Source organism: Archocentrus centrarchus, chromosome 3 (assembly GCF_007364275.1).
Source record: "Archocentrus centrarchus isolate MPI-CPG fArcCen1 chromosome 3, fArcCen1, whole genome shotgun sequence".
Lineage (NCBI taxonomy): Eukaryota > Metazoa > Chordata > Actinopteri > Cichliformes > Cichlidae > Archocentrus > Archocentrus centrarchus.
Genome location: NC_044348.1, coordinates 31,599,902 through 31,622,706, shown reverse-complemented (window position 1 = coordinate 31,622,706; position 22,805 = coordinate 31,599,902). Strand labels below are relative to the sequence as shown.

General features: G+C 41.2%; 1 protein-coding gene across 2 annotated transcripts; it reads right to left on the bottom strand.

The window, feature by feature from the left end:
* Positions 1 to 1,549: 1,549 nt before the first annotated feature.
* On the bottom strand, positions 1,550 to 19,287 carry sv2ba (synaptic vesicle glycoprotein 2Ba). 2 transcript variants are annotated; one of them, XM_030719692.1, is made up of 13 exons: positions 19,151 to 19,287; positions 14,642 to 15,371; positions 10,183 to 10,363; positions 8,239 to 8,390; positions 6,746 to 6,879; positions 6,156 to 6,245; positions 5,534 to 5,647; positions 4,862 to 4,950; positions 4,557 to 4,721; positions 4,327 to 4,460; positions 4,029 to 4,229; positions 3,771 to 3,930; positions 1,550 to 2,980 (listed from the first exon to the last, which is right to left on the bottom strand). In XM_030719692.1, exons 2-13 carry the CDS (start codon positions 15,117 to 15,119, stop codon positions 2,797 to 2,799), a joined length of 2,082 nt encoding a protein of 693 aa, XP_030575552.1. In that variant the 5' UTR covers positions 15,120 to 15,371; positions 19,151 to 19,287; the 3' UTR covers positions 1,550 to 2,796. The 2 variants fall into 2 exon arrangements, with proteins under 2 accessions (XP_030575552.1, XP_030575561.1); XM_030719701.1 differs by having other exon boundaries at positions 1,550 to 2,064.
* Positions 19,288 to 22,805: the final 3,518 nt, after the last annotated feature.

Here is a 22,805-nt window from a genome sequence, read left to right as displayed (position 1 = left end):
TGTTTGCCAGCGTCAGTGAAACCGTCTTGAAGTGGATGGTGGACTCAGACACTTAGCAAATAAACTCTTACACAATGTGAGGATGTAATCAAACTATTTATCAGAGGGAAAGTGTAATTTTTAGGACACTCCAGACTCACATTAGCTGGCGTATTGTTAGCTTATAATAAGTTGTTGTTTCGCAGGATCGTTTTCAGCTGTCCGAAGACGGGAAGGTTGCAGGTCTAATCTACTGATAATAAGTAACTGCAACAATATCAGGAATTTTAAAAAAGCATGTTTATGTATGTTTTTGTGTGTTAGAGCCCTGACTTCAGTTCAGGGGACGAGGATTGAGGTGAGGAGGAAATGAGGGAGGAGAGAGCAGGGGTGGAGGAGGAGGAGGAGAAAGACATAATGAAAAAGAGATTATGAAAACATACATGTGCAAATGTTAAACAGTCATATATACTTTCAAAGACCTATTTGTGATCTTTAAATTAAAAGCAACTTATAAGGTGAGTTATGTACTGCATGTGGCCTGTCTTTAGTCACATACATAAAATGTGATTAGGCGGAACGATGATGTCTGTCTCGGCCACTGTATCCAAGATGGTGAAGCAACATGTCAGGTTCCACAAACCGCTGCCCGCTCCTAAGTATTCCTAATGGATTAATTCTAAGTTTATGAGAGTGCATCACTTTGTTCAAAGACATAATTACACACTAATCTATATATACTTATGGTTACATTATTCTTTTTTGTATTAAATAACTCAAAAAGTTGTAGTGAAACGTGAATAAGTGCGACACAAATGGGAAACAATGTTCACCTTCAAAGTAAAAGTTGGGCTTCACGCCTGAAACCAACATGTTTCAAAAGGTGCAGCTTTTACTTTGAAGTCAGATGTTCTCCATTTGCAGCTTGTGTGACAGTTTCGTTACTGCTTGGCGAGTAGGCAACCATGGCAACCTGCCAGCAACCAAATCAATTATAAGGAGGTTTTCGATGCAACACGGTATACCGCTGTGCAACTAATTTCGTGCAACCCACAGCAACCAACCTCCAGCAGTCAGTCATCAACACATACTTTCCATAGTGACCAGTGGTTACCAGGGGGGTCACTGACCCATCTCTAGACCTGCGAGAATGGGACTTTTGCAATTGACTTCACAGCAACTGCCAGCAAACTCCAGTAACCACTCGCTCTTTTTTTCCTCCTGACTGGAGGTCGTCCGATGGCCTGACGGCCTGATGGCCTCTAGGCCTGTGTGACTGGGGCTTTACAAAGCTGGCTAGCCTTAGCTAAAAACTTGCACTCAACCTTCTCTTACAGGTCCACAAACCAGTGGGTGACCATGTCTGAGTGGTCATGAATCTGTCTTTGGCACAGTCACACCTGTACTGAGAAGGTCCACTTGTCATTGGATCACATAGAAAAGATGCTAATGCCCGGTAGGAACAGGGCCTCTACTGGTGTTGTATACATCTGTCATACATCAACACTAAACAGATATTAGCAGTGTTTCACAAAGTTTATGACATGTTTCATGTTGATTAACCAAGAAACCAGATCATGAGCCCTCAGCTTTATTCAAGTCATGATGCAGCTATTATGTTACAACTAATATACACAGGTCTATATGTACATCCACAAACACAATATCAGTATTCAGACTGTTGTGATTCAGCGAATTCACAGATATGTGGATAACAACCATGCACACACACACACACACATTCACAGCTCACTTGTGCCAAGAAAAGTAACACGCCCTTTAGAAATCTTGAAACACAAAATGTAGCAAGTTCTGCAAATCAGTTCTTCACCAGTGTGTTAAAATGAGAGCATCATATCAAAACATCTAATCTCACAGTCATTCTCTTAAAAAAAGAACAGACAAAAACAAATTAAACAGTTCCTTACACTTTGTCATGGCAAGATGTGACAAATAAGACTCTGACTCTACATCATTACTGACAAAACACAGCTCTACAACCGAGGACAGACACGACGTCTCAGAGTCGAGGACAAGACGACAAACAAGGAGGTGAGTTCAGTCGGGTTGTTTGGGTTGGATCAGCTGGGAGAAATGAACAGAAGATTTGATTTACAAAAAAAAAAAAAACAGGATCTCCTACATTATTAAAATGGTGAATCTGAAATTATGTGTACAGAAAACAAACCAAGCAATAACTAAAGAGGACTACAGACACCACAGGACAGTGCAGAATAAACAAAGACTGCGTGGATGAAATGGGTGTTTTCTCTGAATAACAACATCAGCAGTGATATTGCTGCTGAGCCTCAGCAGTGAATACGACAGGGTTCTAATTCATTTCAAATTATCACTATGAGTCCTCGCTCTTTCTCCAAGAGGGAATGAAATCAAAGCACGACATGGTAACAAGAACTACATCACCTTTCAAGTACACATTTTCATCTCATATTAATCTTTTACACAAACCTCAAACAACACAAATGTTGCTACGCTGTGTGTGAACTCAGGATGGGAAGAAGACGGAGGGAGACAAAGACTAGTTTTTTTTATTTGATGTAACAGAAATGCTGGGCAGCCTGAGGTACTTACAGAGGGAACAGAAAGCAACCACAGGTCCATGTAGGCAACCAGACAGGTTTTCAACATTTTTACTCGTATAACTGTGACACACTCATAAACACAGCTAGCGCAGCCTGGCCTTTCTTTCTCATCTTTCTATTTCAGTTTAAGAAGCTGATACTTCCCCCCAGAATATGCTGCTTCCCCCATAGCTAGACTGCGTTTGGGGCCTGGAGGCTGCAGGAGTTTGGCTTTTCAAGAGAGGATTTTCTCCCGAGTTTCGGGCAATTTAAGAGCCACCATGCCCCCGCAGACGAGGGCGGCAAAGGCCAGGAAGATGGGGATGATCTTAGTGATGCCGATGAAGGCTGCAAAGATGAAGCTGGCAATGATGGCTGCAAGCTTACAGATGCCGTTCAGGATACCGAATGCAGTTCCTCTGCAGAGTCAGAAAGACAGAGAGGGGTTAGAGTCAAAACTTGGCTGATTTACTGAATAAAGTGAAAGTCAAAGCTTGAGTTCATTTGTTCTCCACTGACATTTATTTTGCACAAAGGTTCATTTCTGTGTGCCAGGAAAAACATCAAAAATGCCTCACGGATGCTGCGTGGTGGGAAACACTACCAACAGAAAAGAACCGAGAACAAAGCTGCCAAACTGAAAGACGGAGCGTTTCAGAAGACTAAAGTGAGTGCAGGCAGAGGACATGAGGCATCAGCAGAAAGAACAGGGCAAATGCCTCCGTGTGCGACAAGCATTCTGCCGCTGATGGTGTGAAATATCCGTGTCAGTCTTGTGCTGCTACATTTCTTTAAGTTCTGCTTAAGGGTTACCAGAGTTTTGGTCACCGAGTGCTGATTTAGGGAGCCAGCTATGAATGAATAATGCACATTCAGAAAATAGCTGTCGACTGCACGACTTCCCTTTTTTATCAGGCATTTAAACTCCTGGTTGCATATTTTGTTGTTTTTAACCCCAGTCGATGTGGTTACTCTTAAAGTTCTACTGTTAAATAAAATAGTGACAGCCGACAGCCTCAAACTCACTGATGGCAACATGTATAACCGAGACTCACCAGCAGGATTGACAAAACTGTATTATTTGATGCCCCAGGTTTAAGAATGGACTGGTTGTTTTGGCCTTTACTGACCCTTTTAGGGGAGCCATTATTATTTATCTGCACTGAGATGGCGCTCATAATGCACCTATTAATGGGATGAATCTTCTACCTTTTAGAGGACGGGTAGAGTTCCACAGAAATGACTTCTAGTCCGTTCCAGGCTGCCACACTGACGCCATAGAAGAGACACTGCCAGCATATTACAGCTCCTTGACTGAAACTCAACAGCAGCAGGAAAGTGCAGGCAGACGATGCCAGCAGAGAGCCGCCTAGAAACACAAATCAATGAGGACATACTGATACATATTTGGCTGAATATCTGGCTACACAATCTCTTTGATGCTGTGCTGCTCTCTGCTGAGCTCACCTATTATCCGGATCCTTCCTATCTTGTCCATGAACAAAGCCGAGATGATGTTTCCAGGCAACACAGCCAAACTTCCCAGGAAGCTGACCATGTAGATGACGATGTCGTTTTCCTCCTGAAAGTTCAGATGGCAGCCTTTCTTTGGGTGGAGGAAGGTGGTATTCTCCATTCGACAGTTCTTGAACTTCTCCTGCCAGAGGTCTGAAGAGGACAGAGGGTTGTAAAAGGAGGTGATATTAAAATTTTAATCTGGATTGTTAAAAGTGCTTAAAGGAGAAACACAGTGTTGGTCTGGTACCTGTGTTATAGAAGACGGTGTTTTTGAGAGTGCAGTTCTCAAAAAAGGTGTTGGTGGATTTGATGTCCTCAAAGTAACAGTTCTCAAACAGAGAATTCTCAAACTTGACAGACTTAATCTCAATGTTGGCAAACCTAAATGAAAACAATGATATCAAGTGGAAGCACAAACAGATTAAACTCTGAACCTGTGATTTTAAAGAACCACGTATAAACATTAAGGAAACGTACTTGTCATGGATGTACTCCCCCTCACGGTGGATCTGGTTGACTAGAGAGAAGTTAAAGTGGAAGCGCTCCACACGTTCTCGGTGGAATACTCTGACTTTGGACTCGTACTCCTCATACTGCATGTACTTGATCATATCAGGGAACCACACTCCCAGCCCGTGATAGCTGACACACACACAGAAACATATAAACATGAGTGTATAAAACTAAAATGAACTCCAAAAGAAAATGTGGATTTATTTTTTAGATGAGAGGATACGTGTATTTTGCCCTCAAATTCCAATGTGGAACTAGAGGATAAATACCTGAAGGCCAAACAGAACCAGACAATAACCAGGAGGAGGCCTTGTAGTCGGAGCTCTGGGGCTGACAGTGACATGACGTTGGCCATCACCTGAAGGAAGAAGGAAGGGGCCGACAGACAATCAAGCTTTACATGTAAGCAAAATCTTTTCTTTTTATTGGATTCTATTTTATTTTAGAGTAAAGTGCACCGTAAATCCTTCTCTGTTCGCTCTCTATTTTTAAGATTAGGCTTAAAACTTTCCTTTTTGATAAAGCTTATAGTTAGGGCTGGATCAGGTGACCCTATTAGTTATGCTGCAATAGTCCTAGGCTGCTGGGGGGTTCCCATGATGCACTGTTTCTTTTTATTCACCTCTTTTTACTCTGTTCATACTTAGTTATTATTAATCTCTGGCTCTCTTCCACAGCATGTCTTTTGTCCTGTCTCTCCCCCCCCAGCAGCAGATGGCTGCCCCTCCCTGAGCCTGGTTCTGCTGGAGGTTTCTTCCTGTTAAAAGGGAGTTTTTCCTTCCCACTGTCGCCAAGTGCTGCTCATAGGGGGTCGTTTTGACTGTTGGGTTTTCTCTGTATTATTGTAGGGTCTTTACCTTACAATATAAAGCGCCTTGAGGTGACTGTTTGTTGTGATTTGGCGCTATATTAATAAAACTGGACTGAATGAAATGGCAGACCTGCTGTAGCATGGTCATCTGTCGGACAGTCCAGCGCTGGAAGGCAGTCCCGGTCTCACTCTGGATCTCTATGAACTCATCGTCCTGAGTTTGTGGAGTCTTGATGTTGGTTACCTGCACAGAGAGAGGCGGGTGAGTATATTCACTGTCATCAGCTTAACAATCATCCTTTTATTGTTATTTCCTATTATTTCTAATTAATTGATTTCAACTGTATTTCTTTTTTAATGCAAAAAGCCAAAGAAACCCATTCAAACTCTGTGCTTCAGTAATTTATGTTTGATTCTTTCAAATTATCTCTACTTAATGATTTGTATTTTATTTTATTCCAAGAACCAGTTTCAGCAACTGGGGATCAGCTTCCGCCTCTGGCTGTAACTCGATCCACGTGGGCACCTCCCAGGTGGGGTGTTTTGGGCATGTCCAACTGGGAGGAGGTCACATTCACTCTGAAGCATTTACATAAATTATAAACAGGTGCAACACCAAAGTCTCCCTGCATGTCACCCGTCCAAAGCTTACTGCTGGATGTAACAGCTTGTTGCTACATTTATTTTGTTAATATGCTGAGAACTGTTCAGTAAACAGATTGAGCCAAACACGAGTGTAAATAAGGGCTCACGGTGAAGACTCTCTCTGGCTCCCCCTTGGCTTTCCAGTTGGTGTCATGAACTTGTCGCAGGATCATCCACGCCTCGTCATGTCGGGCGTTCTGAAAAAAAAAAACACACGCACAAACATATGAATATCTATTTAAATGAGTTTAAAGAGCACCCTGTGAAACCTCCCAGGGTTTTGGTATCTGTACTTGAAATTATATAGTATAGCGAGCTAAATATAAGAGCGACTCTTTTAATCATGGGTTTCAGTTTGACCGCTTAAACATTCCCACACATACTGCAGCCAGATGAATGTTCCCATTAGGTCTGCCTCTTATCAGAAGGGGTAATGTGTGATAACTTGTGGTGCAGCAGTAGCATACAAATACAATACCACATGTGGTTAAAGCTCTGACATTGTCCAGGATGAGAAACAGGGGTGGGTGGTGTTCTGGTTCTGGCCTTAGCAGCTCATCGCTACCTTTGCACAGCAGTGGGATGTTGGTGTGATGTCTGATGACTCGACATTCTTAACCAATCACAGCTGGATGTTTAATACTGACAATGAATATTAGAATACTGCAAACTAGCTACACTGGTTCCAGTGTCTGACCTCCAGGAGGAATCTCGGGCTCTCCGGCATGAACACGAGTCCGATGAGCGCGGCCAGCGCGGGGAAGAGACACACCAGGATGAACAATCTCCAGCTGTGCATCTGAAACTGTGTGCCGATGGCGAAGCCCCAGCCTGTAAAAACCACCCAGTACAGAACATGTTAATATTTCCACAAACTTTTTTTTTCTCTGGAATGTTTTAATTATCAAATCACAGAATTACTTTTGCTTGAGTTGTTTACAATTGAGTCATTAAAAGTCAATTACAAGCAGCCAACTGTGAGGTTGTTTGGGACTCTTTTTTCAGACCTGCTGGTAGCAGTATGTTTGGTTGTTTTATTGTGAATAATTAATTCAGAATATAACTGCTGAGAAAACTTTACCTTATGAGCCATATTATTTAGAACCAAAATGAGCTATTCAATACATTTCACCACATCATGCAGACTGAAAGCGGAAAAAAAAAATAGTAAAATGCTCTGAGTAAAATTTTATTAGAAAGCAGGGGAGGAGCCAAGCGGTGCCCAGTGGTGGATTTGCCCACCACAGGTAGGCAACTCTAAACAACCAAAGAAGCCTGTTAGTGGGCTCCACACATAAATTTCCACAGCAAGGGTTACATTCTCAAAACATGATTAGACAATGTTTATTGATAGTAAGCAAACCCCTTCAGAGTTCAAAACCTCCTCTGGCATTAACATCAGCACAAAAACTGTGTGCTGGGAGCTTTATGGCATGGGTTTCAATGGCCGAGCAGCTCCTGTAAGTGCTCTGGTTCAGCACTTGTGTCTGTATAGTGTATGCGGGGCAGGAAGGTATTCACAGAAATAAAGGTGAAAGTGTATGAGTTGCTATATTGCTCTTGAGCTTCAGATAAATTACCTCCAGAAAAGAAGTGAAGTTACATCAGCAACTAATGTTTTCCCATTCTCGTTTCTGTACTGTGTCACACATGGACACATTTTAATAGTGTAACTACCTTTTACTGTGGTTATCTGACCCACACTGATTTACCACATGGCAAAAATGATTAAGACATCAGCTTCTGTGCAAGTGTTCTCAGCTTGACTACCCCAATAAAAAATCTCTGGTTCAGCTACTAATTAAAACTGAAATATTATATTATTATATTATTGCTGATATCCCTACAAACACATTATGTGATGCCAATATTGCATTTGTTCATAATTTGCTGAGCTGCATTTGATTTCCTAACACAACTATGACACATGAAAAAAAATCGGGTTATTCTTATTACGCTACGTCATTAAATGTAGCATTTTTAAAACATAAATGCAACAAATTCACAATGTTGTGTTGAAACATTACTGCACATGGCTCTGGTCTCACAATTTTAAGTTAGAATGACAGAATTTAAAATATCAAGCAACTGTAATGTTACCATTATGCTGCCACAATCAAATTTTGTTTGCAGGCTTCCCAGATGTATATTTTAATACTCTACGTGTGTTTGTCTGAGTCTGTGTGTTACCATAATGAGGGATGATTCCCCAGGCAGTGAAGGAGGCGTACAGGCCTCCAAACATCCAGAACATGCAGAGCCAGCTCAGATGTTCTCCACGTTTATCCATCTGCAGGAATTCAGTGAAGTAGGTGTACACAATCGGGATGGAGCCACCAATTCTGGAGGAGGGGGTCATAAAACACATCAGTCGCCCTTTTTTAATCGCCTGCTATCCTCCATGTTCTCAGCTACTGCTGCCACACGAATGGTTCTGGTGTGATTTTTGTCCAATATATCACATTCTATTGGATGGTCATCAAATTTGCTTTATAATTAAGTTGTCACGGCTTTATGTTTTAAAAGTAACTATGAAACACTTTGCAAGTTAATACCCCAACTGGAATTAGGAAATTCATATCTAACACCCACACAGCAGAATTAGTTTAGAGTGTTTTGTTATTCAATTCAATTTAATTATATTGTATTTATATAGCACCAAATCACAACAAACAGTCACCTATATAATGACAGAAAATTTACTTTTGGCAATGGAATATTTAATTGATTGTTTTTTTGGTTTTTTTTGGGAGGGGGGGCTCACTTTGTTGAACAGGCGTGCACTGAGTAAAGGATTTGGTTCATATCATGAGGGTGATTATTGATTTAAGTCTGGAGCCTTGCGATAAGGAAGTTTCAGTGCTGGTGATGGTCACAGTTTAATAACAGCATCAGTAGGAATATTTCATCCTTTTGGTCAAGCCTGTTTCCATTTCTCAGATCTTTTACATTCTTTCTTTCTTACATTAAACATCGTTTTTGAACTGTGTGGGAAAAAAAAAACACATTATCACATCTGTAGGTTTAAAATCACTTGAAGGATTATTGACATTTTAGAAGATTTCTCCCCTTCTTATGACCGCAGCAAATCCTTTCATGCAGAGATGCGCAGTCTGCTTCCCGTTTGCATTCCAGAAAAATGCACATAAGTTTTCTTCAAATGCGAGCGTTAATGACTAACACGGGAGTCATTATCACTGCGAATCAGCGGCAGCAGAACAGTTTATTTCGGTGACCTTGTATTTTGTGGCTGAACAACAAGCTGAAACATCAATATTGCAGATCTGGCTGGAACCATTATCAAAACAAATGTGTCTTTGAACGTTGCAAAATCAATCAGCGCGCACCAGTAGCTTCACCGTAAGGTGCTGGCGACAGCAGGAACACAGCAATAAAGCTGAAAATAAGAGCAATCAAAGAGCAATGTTTACTTGTTTTAATTAGTGTAATAAAGAAATGCTCTGTTGAAGTAAATAAGCAGAAATCTCCTTGTGTGGAGCATGCAGTCTTTGAGGTGGTGTTAACAGTGTGTTACCGTGGCATGTGCCAGCAGGCTGCACTTGATAGCGTGTAGAGTAGATGGTACTGCAAGACCCCTGCTTTACTGTAATCTTCCTGCAGACAACTGTTTAATGGCTCAAACAACACTTTTTTGCTTTACACTTTCTCGTGCAGCTGGAGGCCACCGTAAAGGAACTGATGTCAATCTGTCCAACATAGTAAAGGCCAATTAGGGTCAGTTTTTCTTTTAGGATACCAATTAAACTAATTTACCAGCCTGAAATGTCTAATATGACCCACCAAACTAAAGGTTTCTATTAATGAAGCACTATGAATGTAAGTAAATATAACTTTGCTTTTTTTTTAATGCATCAGTCATCTGCTTGTGACCATTCTGGCTAAATGTAAAACATGTCTGTGTTAGCCGCACTATCCTCCAGACTCTTCCCAAAGGACCGCAGTTTGTTTTAATATTAGTTCTACCTGTTATATTTCTTCTTTAAATGTCAGGCACATTATTTTGGAATCTGTTTCTACTAACTTATTTATGGAAAAGGTCAGTCTGAAAAAATCTGTGGACTTTTTCTTTGTTCAAGTAATGTAAATGCAAATTTGAGTAAATCTGTGTCTCACCCAAAGCCGGAGCAGAACCTCAAGAAGAGGAAGAAGCCGTAGCCCTGAGCGAAGCAGGACAGGAAGGAGAAGACCAGGTCGATGGTCAGGACGTAGATTAGACACTTCCTTCTCCCCATTTTATCGCACAGGCCGCCCCACACTAATGCACCCACCATCATGGCCACATACACCAGGAGACCTGCAAATACACATGCACATATTGACTGACTTGGTGGCGTGGTGCATTTACAATGTGGGCTTTACAGATTCAAACATCTGCACCTGAGTGCATGCACACAAACACTGCACTTTTAAAACACAAGGGGGCTCCCTTTACCCTTGTACAAAGAAGAAAGAGGAGAACTCGTCACACTTCCTACAGTGTTTCAGTGTGACACGTTCTTACATGTGAGACAAAAAAATAAAGGTCACAATAATTTCCCAGGAAGAGAGTTTCACTTCTACATCACTCACCTTCCATATTTTAAAACCTGCATTCAGCTTTGTTCCCAGGCTCCAGTCATCTTTGCTGTTATTGTGGCTTTCTGTGACATTTTATTGTTTCTTTGATTGCATGCTTTATCACTGCAGAGTCCCACTCTGAGTCATGCTAGTCTGGAGTCTCCCAACACGCAGCAGGCAGGTGATGCAGTCTGCCATTTCTTTCTGCTCCGAAGCAGCTCCACAGGGAGAGTAATGTGCTCTCCTGTTTTAGCTGTTTTGGGACTCGAACCTACAACAACCTCAGCCATCTTCTTCAGCATGTCATTTAAACCGTTAGACCAATGCATACTTCCTGCCTGTTATGTGTTTTTACTACACAGTCCTAACTACAGAGGAACTAAGCAGCTTAGCAGCACGTGGAGCCATAGTGTGCACCTTCCCCGTGGATTACTAGACTATCCAAATGCCCTGATGCTCCACACGCCAAGTCGCATATCCCATTCAACTCGAGACTGCACAGGGGAAAGAAGAGTAAAAACTATTATACCATCTAATATCTTGGCCAAATTGTTGCTTAAGGAAACGCGCGTGCCTTAAATATCTGCAAGGATAAGTTAACAGGATGGCCTTGTATTTAGAAAGCCCATCTTTCACACGGAGGCGTAGGATCTGTCCCAGCAGCAACAAGCTTGCAAAAGTGTCCTTGAACACAGTGAAGACACTTAGTCCCTGGAGGAAAAAGGAGAATTTATCTTTTCCTTCCTGTATTAAAAGTGAAAGCGCTGTGCTGAAGTGGTATTATCACAACTGCAGGCACAGTAGAATGAATTTATAAAAAATGCAACTGCAAAGCATGCCAAATATACAGAAAATATACTAAAACAGACTTCATGCTTTTCAGTGTGAATATATTATATATTTTTTATCATTGCAATTAGTTTCCAAATAAAAGGAAGCAAGCTCACCGCTAAAGTTGCACCATTAGCTTCCTGAGATATCGCGCATATTTTGACTATTTCACCTAATAAATGTTTGCACTTTAACCAGTTAGAATGATCTGCCTTTTTGCTATCTACCTTCATGACTCAGTGCATTTGTTTTCTTTTTAATTATACTGATATTTGATAATTTGTTAACCTATTTATCTGTGATTCCCTTGTATACTGGGGAGCAACACTTAGCCGTTGTGATACAAGTAGGCCTGTCCGTGGATGGGAGTCACTTAGCATCTTTAATAAATACCTAACGCTAGACCCAACATCGTCAGTGCTTTCCAAAATGGGATCAAAGCAGTGAAAAGCCTTTAAGTGATGATTTTCCACATTTGCTATCATCTCACAGAGGTGACTGAAGCAAAGAATGTAAGTTATTTCAGTTGCTAGCTTCTGGCTGCGGCTGCTTCAGGTTGTTTGCTATGTTGAAACTTAATGCATTCGTTGTTTAAAACAGGTTTATCACAAACCAGTTCTCATATAAATTGTTACTTCTATTGAAGGTGTAACTGCTGTGAAGGTAACCAAACTCAATTTAAAAACTAGCATTAGCATGTTAATACATATCCTGTTTTGATTTAAGCTAGCAACACCCCAGCATTTCATCAGAAACTGGCTGAATACCGATGATGACTTTATATTTGAAATTGTGTTTGAAGAAAAAACTGTTATGCATAATGACAGGTATTATAAATTTATCTCAGCTACATTAGCAAAATTAAACATTTTCCTGCTAAACTACATCATATAGTTTAGCACATTCTTGTATAGAAAAGGGACAACCCTCTGGTTTTTACATTTAATTTAATATCACTAGTATTATTAACATGACTAAATTAATTCTGAATATTTTGAATGCCAGTGGTATACATATTTTCAAGCAACTAATTTACATGTTTCTAACATATTTGAAATATTCTGTTGGTGCAAACCGATTTAGAAACATGAACTAATGATGAGGTATGATTTCTGATGGTTGCGGTGACAAAATCATTACAGCAATGGATGAAAAGCACCAAAGACAATCTTGCAGACATCATAAAATCATCTGTGTACACACCAGCTGTAGAGCAAGTACAGCAACTTGGACTGAGATTGCTCAGAGTTGAATTTCTGAAATCATGAGATCATCAATTAGATGTAGGATTCTTTTGTTTGTGTCCAGCATTGTGTCTTTACTGAACCCTCCACCCTGCTGATTAAACAATATAACTGCCATTAAAGGTAAGTGCACTAAACCTCCTGTGTTTAACAAAAGATTTGGGAGTCTTGTCTGCTTTCTAAGACGAAGGTTGAGATTAAAGTAATTTCGGTTCCTGTGCGCCTGGTGAACAGAGCATGAGCATGAATCAGACGGGATCATTCTGCAGATCTACTTCATATTCTCAGCCAATGATCAGTGCCCTCCCCCTGTTCTTCACAAACAGACGCTGTGATTTCATTTTCACCAGGCCTTCCTTCTGCTACCGCAGCCTGTCAGAGGCCTGAAGCATATCTGACAGCTCTGCACTGGGCACTGCAGGCCGCCAGGATCTCTGACTGCTGCAACATGCTCCATATTAGCCTGGGAACACACACCGAATGCAATCACCACCGGGTTTCTCATCAATCTCTCGCAATGCTTCATCCCAGGAGCCTGTTGTTAAGATGAAATGAGCGATGTGCAATCTGCCACATCGCCTGGCTACACACGAGGTCTGGGAAATAAGGTGAAAGGCTTTAATTTGCAGTTTAGCTGTCTGCACAGAAAGTGAGGAACAGACATTTCCAAGGTAAATTTTCCAGTAAGTCCATGCATACAAATTTTAGTACTAAACATAAGTAAATAATTAAAATATCTGTTGGCACCCTCAAGTTAACTCCCAGACATATGGAGGACCACTGCCAAGACTCAGTGGAGCTAATTTGGTTGCTCACAGTGGACCCAAACTCCATTAGGACACACAATGTTCATTATGTTCTTAATTTTTGCATTTGCCTAGAAAGATCCAAGCCTTTTTCCCTAATATGCTCCAGCAACTGGGGGATATTTTTATCTGAAGCGGTGGTCTGCAGCCATGTGCCGTCAAGAGCCAAGCATATGTAGGATTTTGTTCCAGCCAAGCAGCAAATCATTTCACTGATGAGATCCTCCTCTCTGGGTAAAGACTGGAACTCTTCAACAGATGACTGTAATTAGCTAGTCTTGTAGGTTTATAAATATATATATATATATATATATATATATATATATATATATATATATATATATATATATATATATATATATATATATATATATATATATATATATATATATATATATATATATATATATATGAGAAATATGTTTGCTAAATCAGCTGGTTAGTTGGTCAAATCGACATATTTTAACAACTGTTGGATGGATTCACATGAAACTTTGCGCATCTTGAAGTTGAGAATTGTGGTAACTATTGGACAGAATGCCATGAGACTTAATAATTACATTCATCTTACCCTTTGATGAATTATAGGCTTCCCTCAGTCTTTCATGTGGCTACAATTTACATTTTCTGACCATCTGAACATCAGTGTACATGGCTGTAATTGCTATAGACAGATATTAGCATATTTATCATATGAATATACAGAAACACTCGACAAGGGACAAGATTTCTGATAATGTAAACTTTTTGGATCCTGTTTGTAGTCTGAGTCCTTTAGACCAGTCATGTTTGAGCAGGCTTTGGTTGCATGCAGACAAAAAAAGATGGCATTGCATTTGTTTGAATGCAACTATTGATCAAATGTAGCTGCATTCATTGACTCGCACACTGATCAGGTTTTGAAATAACTGGGTTTGAATCCACTACCCAGCTATTTTGTACCCTGAAAAGTTGCTCCATAAGGCTAAGTCAGCAGACCAGCGTATTGGCGTAGCTGTAGCTGCTCGATCTTGTTTGAAATCTTTTACTTTTTAATCATCAGTGGTTCAGAAAAATGGATGGATACACACAATAATGAGCACATCTCACACTAGTGATCTTAATTTTTTCCCCTCAACAACTACTGCCACTTACCCAGCAATCCTTTGTCAGCATTGGATATGCACATGTCCTTCTCAGCACTGGGCAGGACGAAGCCCACCACGAAGCCGTCCACGCCGTCAGCCATTAGTGCCAAGCCCAGCACAAAGAAGAGCATCCACTGGAAGCGTCCATGGCCGCAGTCCTCCATGATGGTCTCGTACTGCTCTGGCAGGTTTTCCTCCTCCTCATCCTGCTGGGCAGCCATCCGGGCTTTCCTCCTGGCTTCAATCCGAGCTGCCCGGCGTGCCTCCTTGATCTCGTCAGGGTGGGGGATGCCTTGGTACTCCCCCTCATACATCTGATCATCCTCATCTGCACCTTCAGTGGCATCACTAGCAGCATCCTCGTCCTGTGGAGGGTAGTCCGTCTGATAAGGGTAGCCGTCATGACGTCCTCCGTCTTGGGTGTAGGTATAATCTCCACCTTCCATCATCTGCTGGTTTACATTGTTGTGATAGGGGTCATCCATGGTTCCTGCTGCATGTAAGGAGAGCAGGAGTGACTTTGTCTCGGAGCCGTCGTATGCTGAGGAAGCTCAAGTTGTCAGCTATAATGGCATAATCCTCGCAAGAAGCCGTGAGCTGCTCTTGGTGTTCTCCTGGGTCCCAGGTGTCAGAAGAGAACTGCAGGTTTCCTGTTGTTGGGTCTCAGGTTTAAGGCCTCAACGGGTGTGCTGAAAGACTGTTACCTTCCCTGATATGTAAAGTGCTGCATGCTGAACCTGAAAAACAATGAACACCGCACACCATATATTGTCTGTTAGCATAACAGCACGCGCAAAGGAGAGGCAATGTGTGACCTGACAAATCATGCAGCAACTAAGGTCTACAAGGGGCACAACAGTCATTTCATAAAAACTTCAAGGGCACATCGAATTCCCATAAAGTAAAGAAAAAAAAATGCATTTTCTTACATGTCATGCAGTTTTATAAGGGCTAGACATCTCTTTGCTGATTTGTTGATTTTCTCTTTGTTTAAATTTTGAATTTTTTTTAACCATTTTTAGCTTTTTGCCTGTTTTTATTATAATGTCTAAAGAACTTTAGGTTATTAAATAACATCTTTTTCCAAAAACAAAATAAAAAAGTGTCTTTTGGCAGGAAAGAAAAGTTCAGTAATTCCTCTTCTCTCCCTCTCTGTGGGCTGCTTGTCCTTCCGCACAAGCAGATAATCTCATCGTCTACCCGCTCAAATGCTCTGGCGCCATTTTGATCCATCACACAGCACTGCTGCGATGACACATTCAGATCTGTCTTGATTTTTTTTCTAGTGACCAGAGGCCAAAGGAACTAACTAATACAGGCGAACAGAGTAACACAAATTCCATTAAATTCTAGGATTATTCTTGCCACATCCATTTCTGACATGATTAAATGACTATCACAGTGAAGGCAGGCACACACATGCTTGAAAAAAAAAAAAAAAAATCAAGCAATTGTTAACCTGAGGCTGCATCCTCTGTATTTTAGAGATTTTTAAAAAATATGTCATATTTTTAAAAATATTTTCTGTCACGATAACTAAGTGTCTCAGCTGAATGTCAAACACCACACACAATTCAGCCACACAGTTAAACATTTAAACAACACAAACCTTTATTTAACCCCCATATGCCCAATCTAGTCACAGGTAAATGTTAGCTTCCTTCTCCAGCTACAGCTTTACATTTAGTACACTTGAAAGTCTGCAGGACAGTTACAGGTTTTACCATGGCTGTACTACTTGTGAAGCATAGTAACAGTACTTAAAAGTGACCTGTTAAATCTTTACAGCAGAAATTACAGCATACTGGTAAAAAGTAAACATAGAAAACATCTCTCTGAAAGTTATTTGCATTAGTTAAGGTTAGTGTTAGCCAACATTAGCCACTATAAGTCACTGGTCATACTGGTCATACCAGACCAAGGCATGCTATACTTGCAAGTGTATTATAATTATCAAGTTTTCATTTTATTAAACAAAAAATGACCTATGAAGTTTACCATTAAGAAAAGAATATATATGTGTTATTTTTTTTTAGCCTGACGATGAATGACACAAATAGCTGTTTAGCCGAATTAGCACCCTTATTTCAACAACTGCATGAATTTCAGTTGCTTTTACATGCCGAGCTGGTCGTTTCCCAGAAGCAAACTGCAGCTAATGCCATGCCATCAGAGTGTATATGTATTTTAATGAAATCAGATTAGATTAATGTTTCCTTGAAATAACTGACACAAGTTAGCAAGGCAGCTTGCTAGCTGTATCGGGGCACTGGTGTGTTTTTTTCATGCCTGCATATGAATCATTTCAGCTTTTTCCCCAGATTCTGAAGGTGAATTTTTAAGGGTGTCACTTTCATCAGGTGGTTATTAGGCCTATATGTAATACGGGTACTGCCCAACCAGAAATAGCTGTAGTCCTATCATGTGACAGCACTTGGTTTGCGATGGTCTGTCCTGGTTTGGGGACAGGATGACGAATACTGTAATTTAATCCAGATTACGAATGCAGTTTTTTTTTTTTTTTTCGTTCTGCCCTTGTTGCCTCACATTGTTGTTTCCTCATGAAAGTCAGAGAGGTGGTTGGTAGCAGTGGCGGATTACGTAGTCTAGATTGAAGCACTGAAATGTAGGCTGGCACTCGCGGATTTTGAAATCTGAAAGTCTGTGTTAAAATCTACGCTTGAATCAGTTTTACTGTCAAACGTAATGAGAGGAAGTCGAGTACTATGATAAGATCACCATCATCTGTGTATTATTTCTTCAAGCGGTGTGAATAATGCATGAACAGTTCATGAGAGGGAATATGTTAGGATAGATGCTCAGTCAGGATGAGGGAAAAGAAGTTGCTTTCATCATCCTGCTGCAGCGCCTTTCCTCACACAGCTGGCGCTTACATAACAGTTAGGCTGCCTACGCTCAGTCTTTCCCCCTCTGTCTCCCTCCCTTGTTTTCTAACCTATTGATCCAGGTTTGTGTTCACAGCCATAACTCACACTGCATACGCACTAAAACAGATGTCAAATCAGCATTTATGCCTCTGCAGTTTTTGAATAGGTCATAATCTGCTTTCCTCTGAGTGTGTCCCGTTGTTGAAAAGTCAGAGAGCCCCTTTGAAATCATGAAAATCAATATGAGTCTGAGGTTTAACAGGAAGCAGAGAGGTCGCCGCCTAATTTACAGAAAGCTATTTCAATTTCACAAATGACCTTTTACCGTTCAGATCGTTTATTATTTTGACTGAGCCAAACTCTGTAGCTCATTTTGCAGAGAGCAATGGAACCATAGACATGTGTGGAGTTACATATTAATGCTGTGATAATGGACTTTGGAAGAATAGCCTCGCACATGCACACACATTTACACACACACACTGGATAGACCATCAGAGCTGCCCAGTGGTGCCACAGTTTGAAACTTTTTATCCCAGCAACAATTCTTATATTTAATTCAAGTTACCAGAATAACTGCAGGCTTCTATTACTGGCCAAAGAGCAGCTCCAGCTTAGCTGTAGGCGCCTGGCTTTATTCATTCACCCAGCTGGTCTAACCTCCTGCTTTTTATTGTATGGTAGAGTTATGTTTGGCAAGTGTAGAAATTGACAAAGTTACAAATCAGCTCTAGAACCCACAGCTTTTTACTTATTAATTGTCTGCAAGAGGTCAGGATCCGTTTATTAAATTTTAACCTCAGTAGTAATTTTTTAATTTTACTATCATATTTCTTGGTTGCAATGTCTTTAGCCCCTTGTGGTGACTGGATCACACCTGCAGTTTGTTCTGTTTATCTCTCCCTTGTATTTCCGCTGATGTTTTTAGCTCTGTATCTGCAATGCAGCTGTTTGATCAAAGCTGAGGCTGAGCCATTTTGGCCGATCTCAACATTTTTGCTTGAAAATTTCTCGTGGTAAATAAATATTTGTTTGTCCAGATACAAAAATGGCTGAACTTCTTATCAGTCTGCACAACCAGGGAACCATTAAGCAACTCATGTCCACCGAGAGATAACACAAAATCATGTACTTTGAAAAAAAAAAGAAAAAACATCAGTTTGACTGTATCTCCAAAATGTGTTGGATCTGTTGGTGAAATAGCTGGACCGTAACAGAAACAAGGTCATTTTAATCTCAGTTGTGCAGTGAACTCCAGAGGTCAAAGGACACTCCTGCGTGATTTCTTGGGTCAACTGTCTGCAAACTAAGATGTTTCTGTGTCTAATACGGAAGCAAGAAGAAGATTTTACACTCAAAAAAATATAAAATCTGGTAAAATGTGCAGCTTTATATCATTTTAAAAAGATAAATAGGTTGATAAAATGGTAATTTATGCACAGAATGGAACTTCTTCTGCATATAGTATTTCTGTATACATCAAAATTGGTGCCAGCTGCAAAATAATTTTGCTGCACTTCATCAGGCCTGTGTTGCTGCAGGTGTCGTTTCCGTCACTGTTAACTACTTCCTCATTAGTTCATCTCACAAAGCAGCAAAACATTGAAGAATAACAAATGTTATCTTACCAGAGATGGCATTCCTGTGATATAAAAATTACTTCTGAATTTAAAAAAATGCTAAAGTCCAAGTAGCATTTTCCAGTGTCCAACGCCTACATGTCAGTTTATCCTAAGGCCGTGCTATAGCCAAACCTAAGGGATTAGGCTCACAACTCCCCCACCCCCATACATACACACCATACACCACCCCTCCCACAACAGGGCTCATCCCCACAGGAAACTCCCCGGAAATAACCCTGCCACCACTCTTGGAGCTAATGGTACAGTCCTAAAGGTTTAAATAGCAATAGGCTGCACTGACACTGACTGCAAACGGTGTGGTCGCTCTGCAGGATTTTTTGGGATATTGTTGATCTCTATTAACAGAGGTCAGAGTTTATTGTCAGGTGCCAGAGCAGCAACCTTCAGGTTCTGTAGTCTCCTTTTTTTTTTTTCTTTTTGGCTCAAGGACACTTCAGCAGGGAAGATGCTTGTTGTCATGGAAACCTGAATATGGTTTCAGTAATTTCTATGAAGAAAGCTCCAAGACTGTGTGCATTTTAGTTTCCATCTAATCACTGCACTAAGTGGTTTTCGCTACCTGTGTCATGTTAGGATAATGGCTGCCCATGGTGACCCCAGTCAGGGATGTACATTTTTGTCCCAGAAGCAGAAGAGTTGCTTCCTTTGAGGAACAGCTGTATGCTAAAGCATCCTTGAATGAGACATTGGCTCGCTACGGTGGCTGCTCATCCATCCTGAGAAACTCCAGATAAGCCCATCAGTGAAAGTGGATGAAATATTCCTTTTCCATTGAAGCAGGAAGGAAGGGCTGGCAGTTTTATTTCTTTGGGTGTGGATGAGTGTAGAGGTTATTATGGATGTGTCTGAGTGGCACCTAGAGCGGAAGATGGATAATCATAGCTCTGCTGCTCCACACATCATTCCTGTGGTTTACATACAGAGAATATACTGACTGTGATGGAGGAGAGGTCCAATGCTACAGAAAAAAACAGCAGTTATGGTTTGATGGTGTGGTGTATGGATGCCAAGCTTTTCTCAAATGATAGTAGACTATATAATATAAAAAGCCTTTAATATAGAGATGTAATACATAGGCCTCAGGAGGCCTTCTTCACTCTCTACCTGCAGTCTCCCTGGGCCAAAACATCTTTATATAGTTTGTTTTTACAGGGAGTGTTTACACTGTCCTGTAATATAAAAGTGAAAGGCTCGATACATCCAAATATGATTAAACAAGACACTAAAACTCTGCTGTGTGGCGGGCGATACACAGGTCTCCCCTATTTGAGCATTTACCCAGGTGGATATGATGTAATGCACTTTATTGTCCTCTGAGGGGCTTCAGGTCACGCTACTTAAATGGAGTCTGCAGGATTCTTTGATAATGTTGCTAGGTTGGTCCAAATTACATACCTGTGGAGGTATGGAGACGTCTAGGAGAGAGGACAGTGGACTTTTTGACAAGACTGTTTAACACAATCCTGGAGAGTGAGAGGATGCCTGAGGAATGGAGAAGTGTACCGGTACCGATTTACAAAGGGATAAAGGGATAAAGAGCCATACCGTGAAGCTATGAGAAAGAGTTGCTGTAGCTAGGTTAAGAAGAGAGGTGACGATCAGTCGGCAGCAGTGTGGCTTCATATCAAGAAAGGGCACTACAGATGCAACGTTTGCTTTGAGAGTGCTGATGGCGAAGTATAGAGAAAGTCAGAGGTCAGAGTTCAGAGAAGAGTGCCAAGAGAGGAACTGTGGTACTGCACGAGGAAGTCAGGAGTGGTGCAGGATAGGAATGAGGACAGTGACAGTGGTGAGGTGGGCGGTAGGAGTGACCAGAGGGGTTCAAGATGGGGGTGGGATTACATCAGGGATCGGCTCTGAGCCCCTTCTTGTTTGTGGTGGTGATGGACATGTTGACAGATGAGGTCAGGCTGGAGTCTCCGTGGAGTAGGGAGCAAATGGAAGACCGTCTGGAGAGGTGGAGGCGATGGAGAGAAGAGGAATGAAAGTCAACATAAGCCAGATGGAATATATGTATGTGAATGAGAGGGAGACAGGTGTAACAGTGAATGTGCAAGGAGTAGAGGTAGTCAAGGTAGATGGTTTTAAATACCTAGGGTCAGCCATCCAAAGCAACGGGCAGTGCATAACAGAGGTGAAGAGGAGAGTGCAGGCAAGATGGAGTGGGTGGAGATGAGTGTTAGGATTGATTTGTGGTACAAGGATAGCAGCAAGAGTGAAAGGGAAGGTTTAGAAGATGGTAGTTAGACCTGCTATGATGAATAGTTTGGAGACAGCGGCACTAACAAAACGGCAGGAGGTGACAGTGTTGAAGATGTTAAGATTTTCATTGGGAGCGGCCAGAATGGACAGGATTAGAAATCAGAACATCAGAGATAGAGCTCAGGCTGAGCAGTTCGGAGACAAAGTTAGAGAAGCAAGGCTGAGATGGTTTGGACGTGCAGAGGAGGGTTAGTGGACATATTGGACAAAGGATGTTGAAGATGGAGCTGCCAGGCAGGGAGAAAAGAGGAAGACTTTAGAGGAGGTTTGTGATGTAGTGAAGGAGGACGTGCATGGTTGGTGTGACAGAAGAGGATGCTAGGGATAGTGTGAGATGGAGGCAGATGATCTCCTAAAGGGAGCAGCTGAAAGAAGAAGACAGATGGGCATCACTGGGCAGGGTACACCCTAGACCAGGGGTGGGCAACTCCAGGTCTCGAGGGCCGGTGTCCTGCATGTTTTAGATGTGTTCCTGAGCCAACACACCTGAATCACATATAGAAGTCATTAGCAGGACTCTGGAGAACTTGACTGCATACTGAGGAGGTAATTCAGCTATTTGATTCAGGTGTGTTGGATCAGGGACACATCTAAAACCTGCAGGACACCGGCCCTCGAGGCCTGGAGTTGAATACCCCTGCCCTAGACTGGTCACCTATCTGTTGCAGGGACTGTGGAAAGAAGCTGGAGTACCCGGAAAGAACCCACATAGACATGTGGAGAACATGCAAACTCAGGTTCTCAGTCAGGCTCTATGCCTCATGACTGATTTCTATGAATCAAGGTAGTGGTGGTGGCTCTCTTTCAAAAGAGTGGGTGAACTGAAGACACAATTTAAGATACTTTGAGTAAAAGTGGTATATAAATGCAGTTTGTTTACAAGAAGCTTTCAGAGGTAAAATTGCCCAGTTATTCACAAGAAAATAAGACTCCTGGAAAGTCTGACAAAATAAAAATCCAGCAGTGTAATACAAATATTTATTTACTGCTTTCCTGTTCTGTTAGTCATCTCAGATTTGTCTTTGTGTGCCTTGCCTTGGAGTCTACACAGCTGATATGCCAACCATACTTACCTGCTCAGAATGCGCAACACTGCGACGATAATTGAAGCTGTTTACATCATTATGCGGCATTTACAGCTGTAAATCTCTTTCCACTGATGCATGTAAGAGTTTCATTGCTAAACATTAATAACAAGGAATTATATGTAGAAGAATATATAGTGTGTCAGTTGTACATTGTATATATCATATATAATTTGTGTGTTGCTCATTAGTAAACATATTGCATTAAGGGATCACTTAAACCTAACATATACAGCAAAGTGTGATCGCTGTCACTAAATGGATGGTACTGTATAATGACACATTTGTGTGCT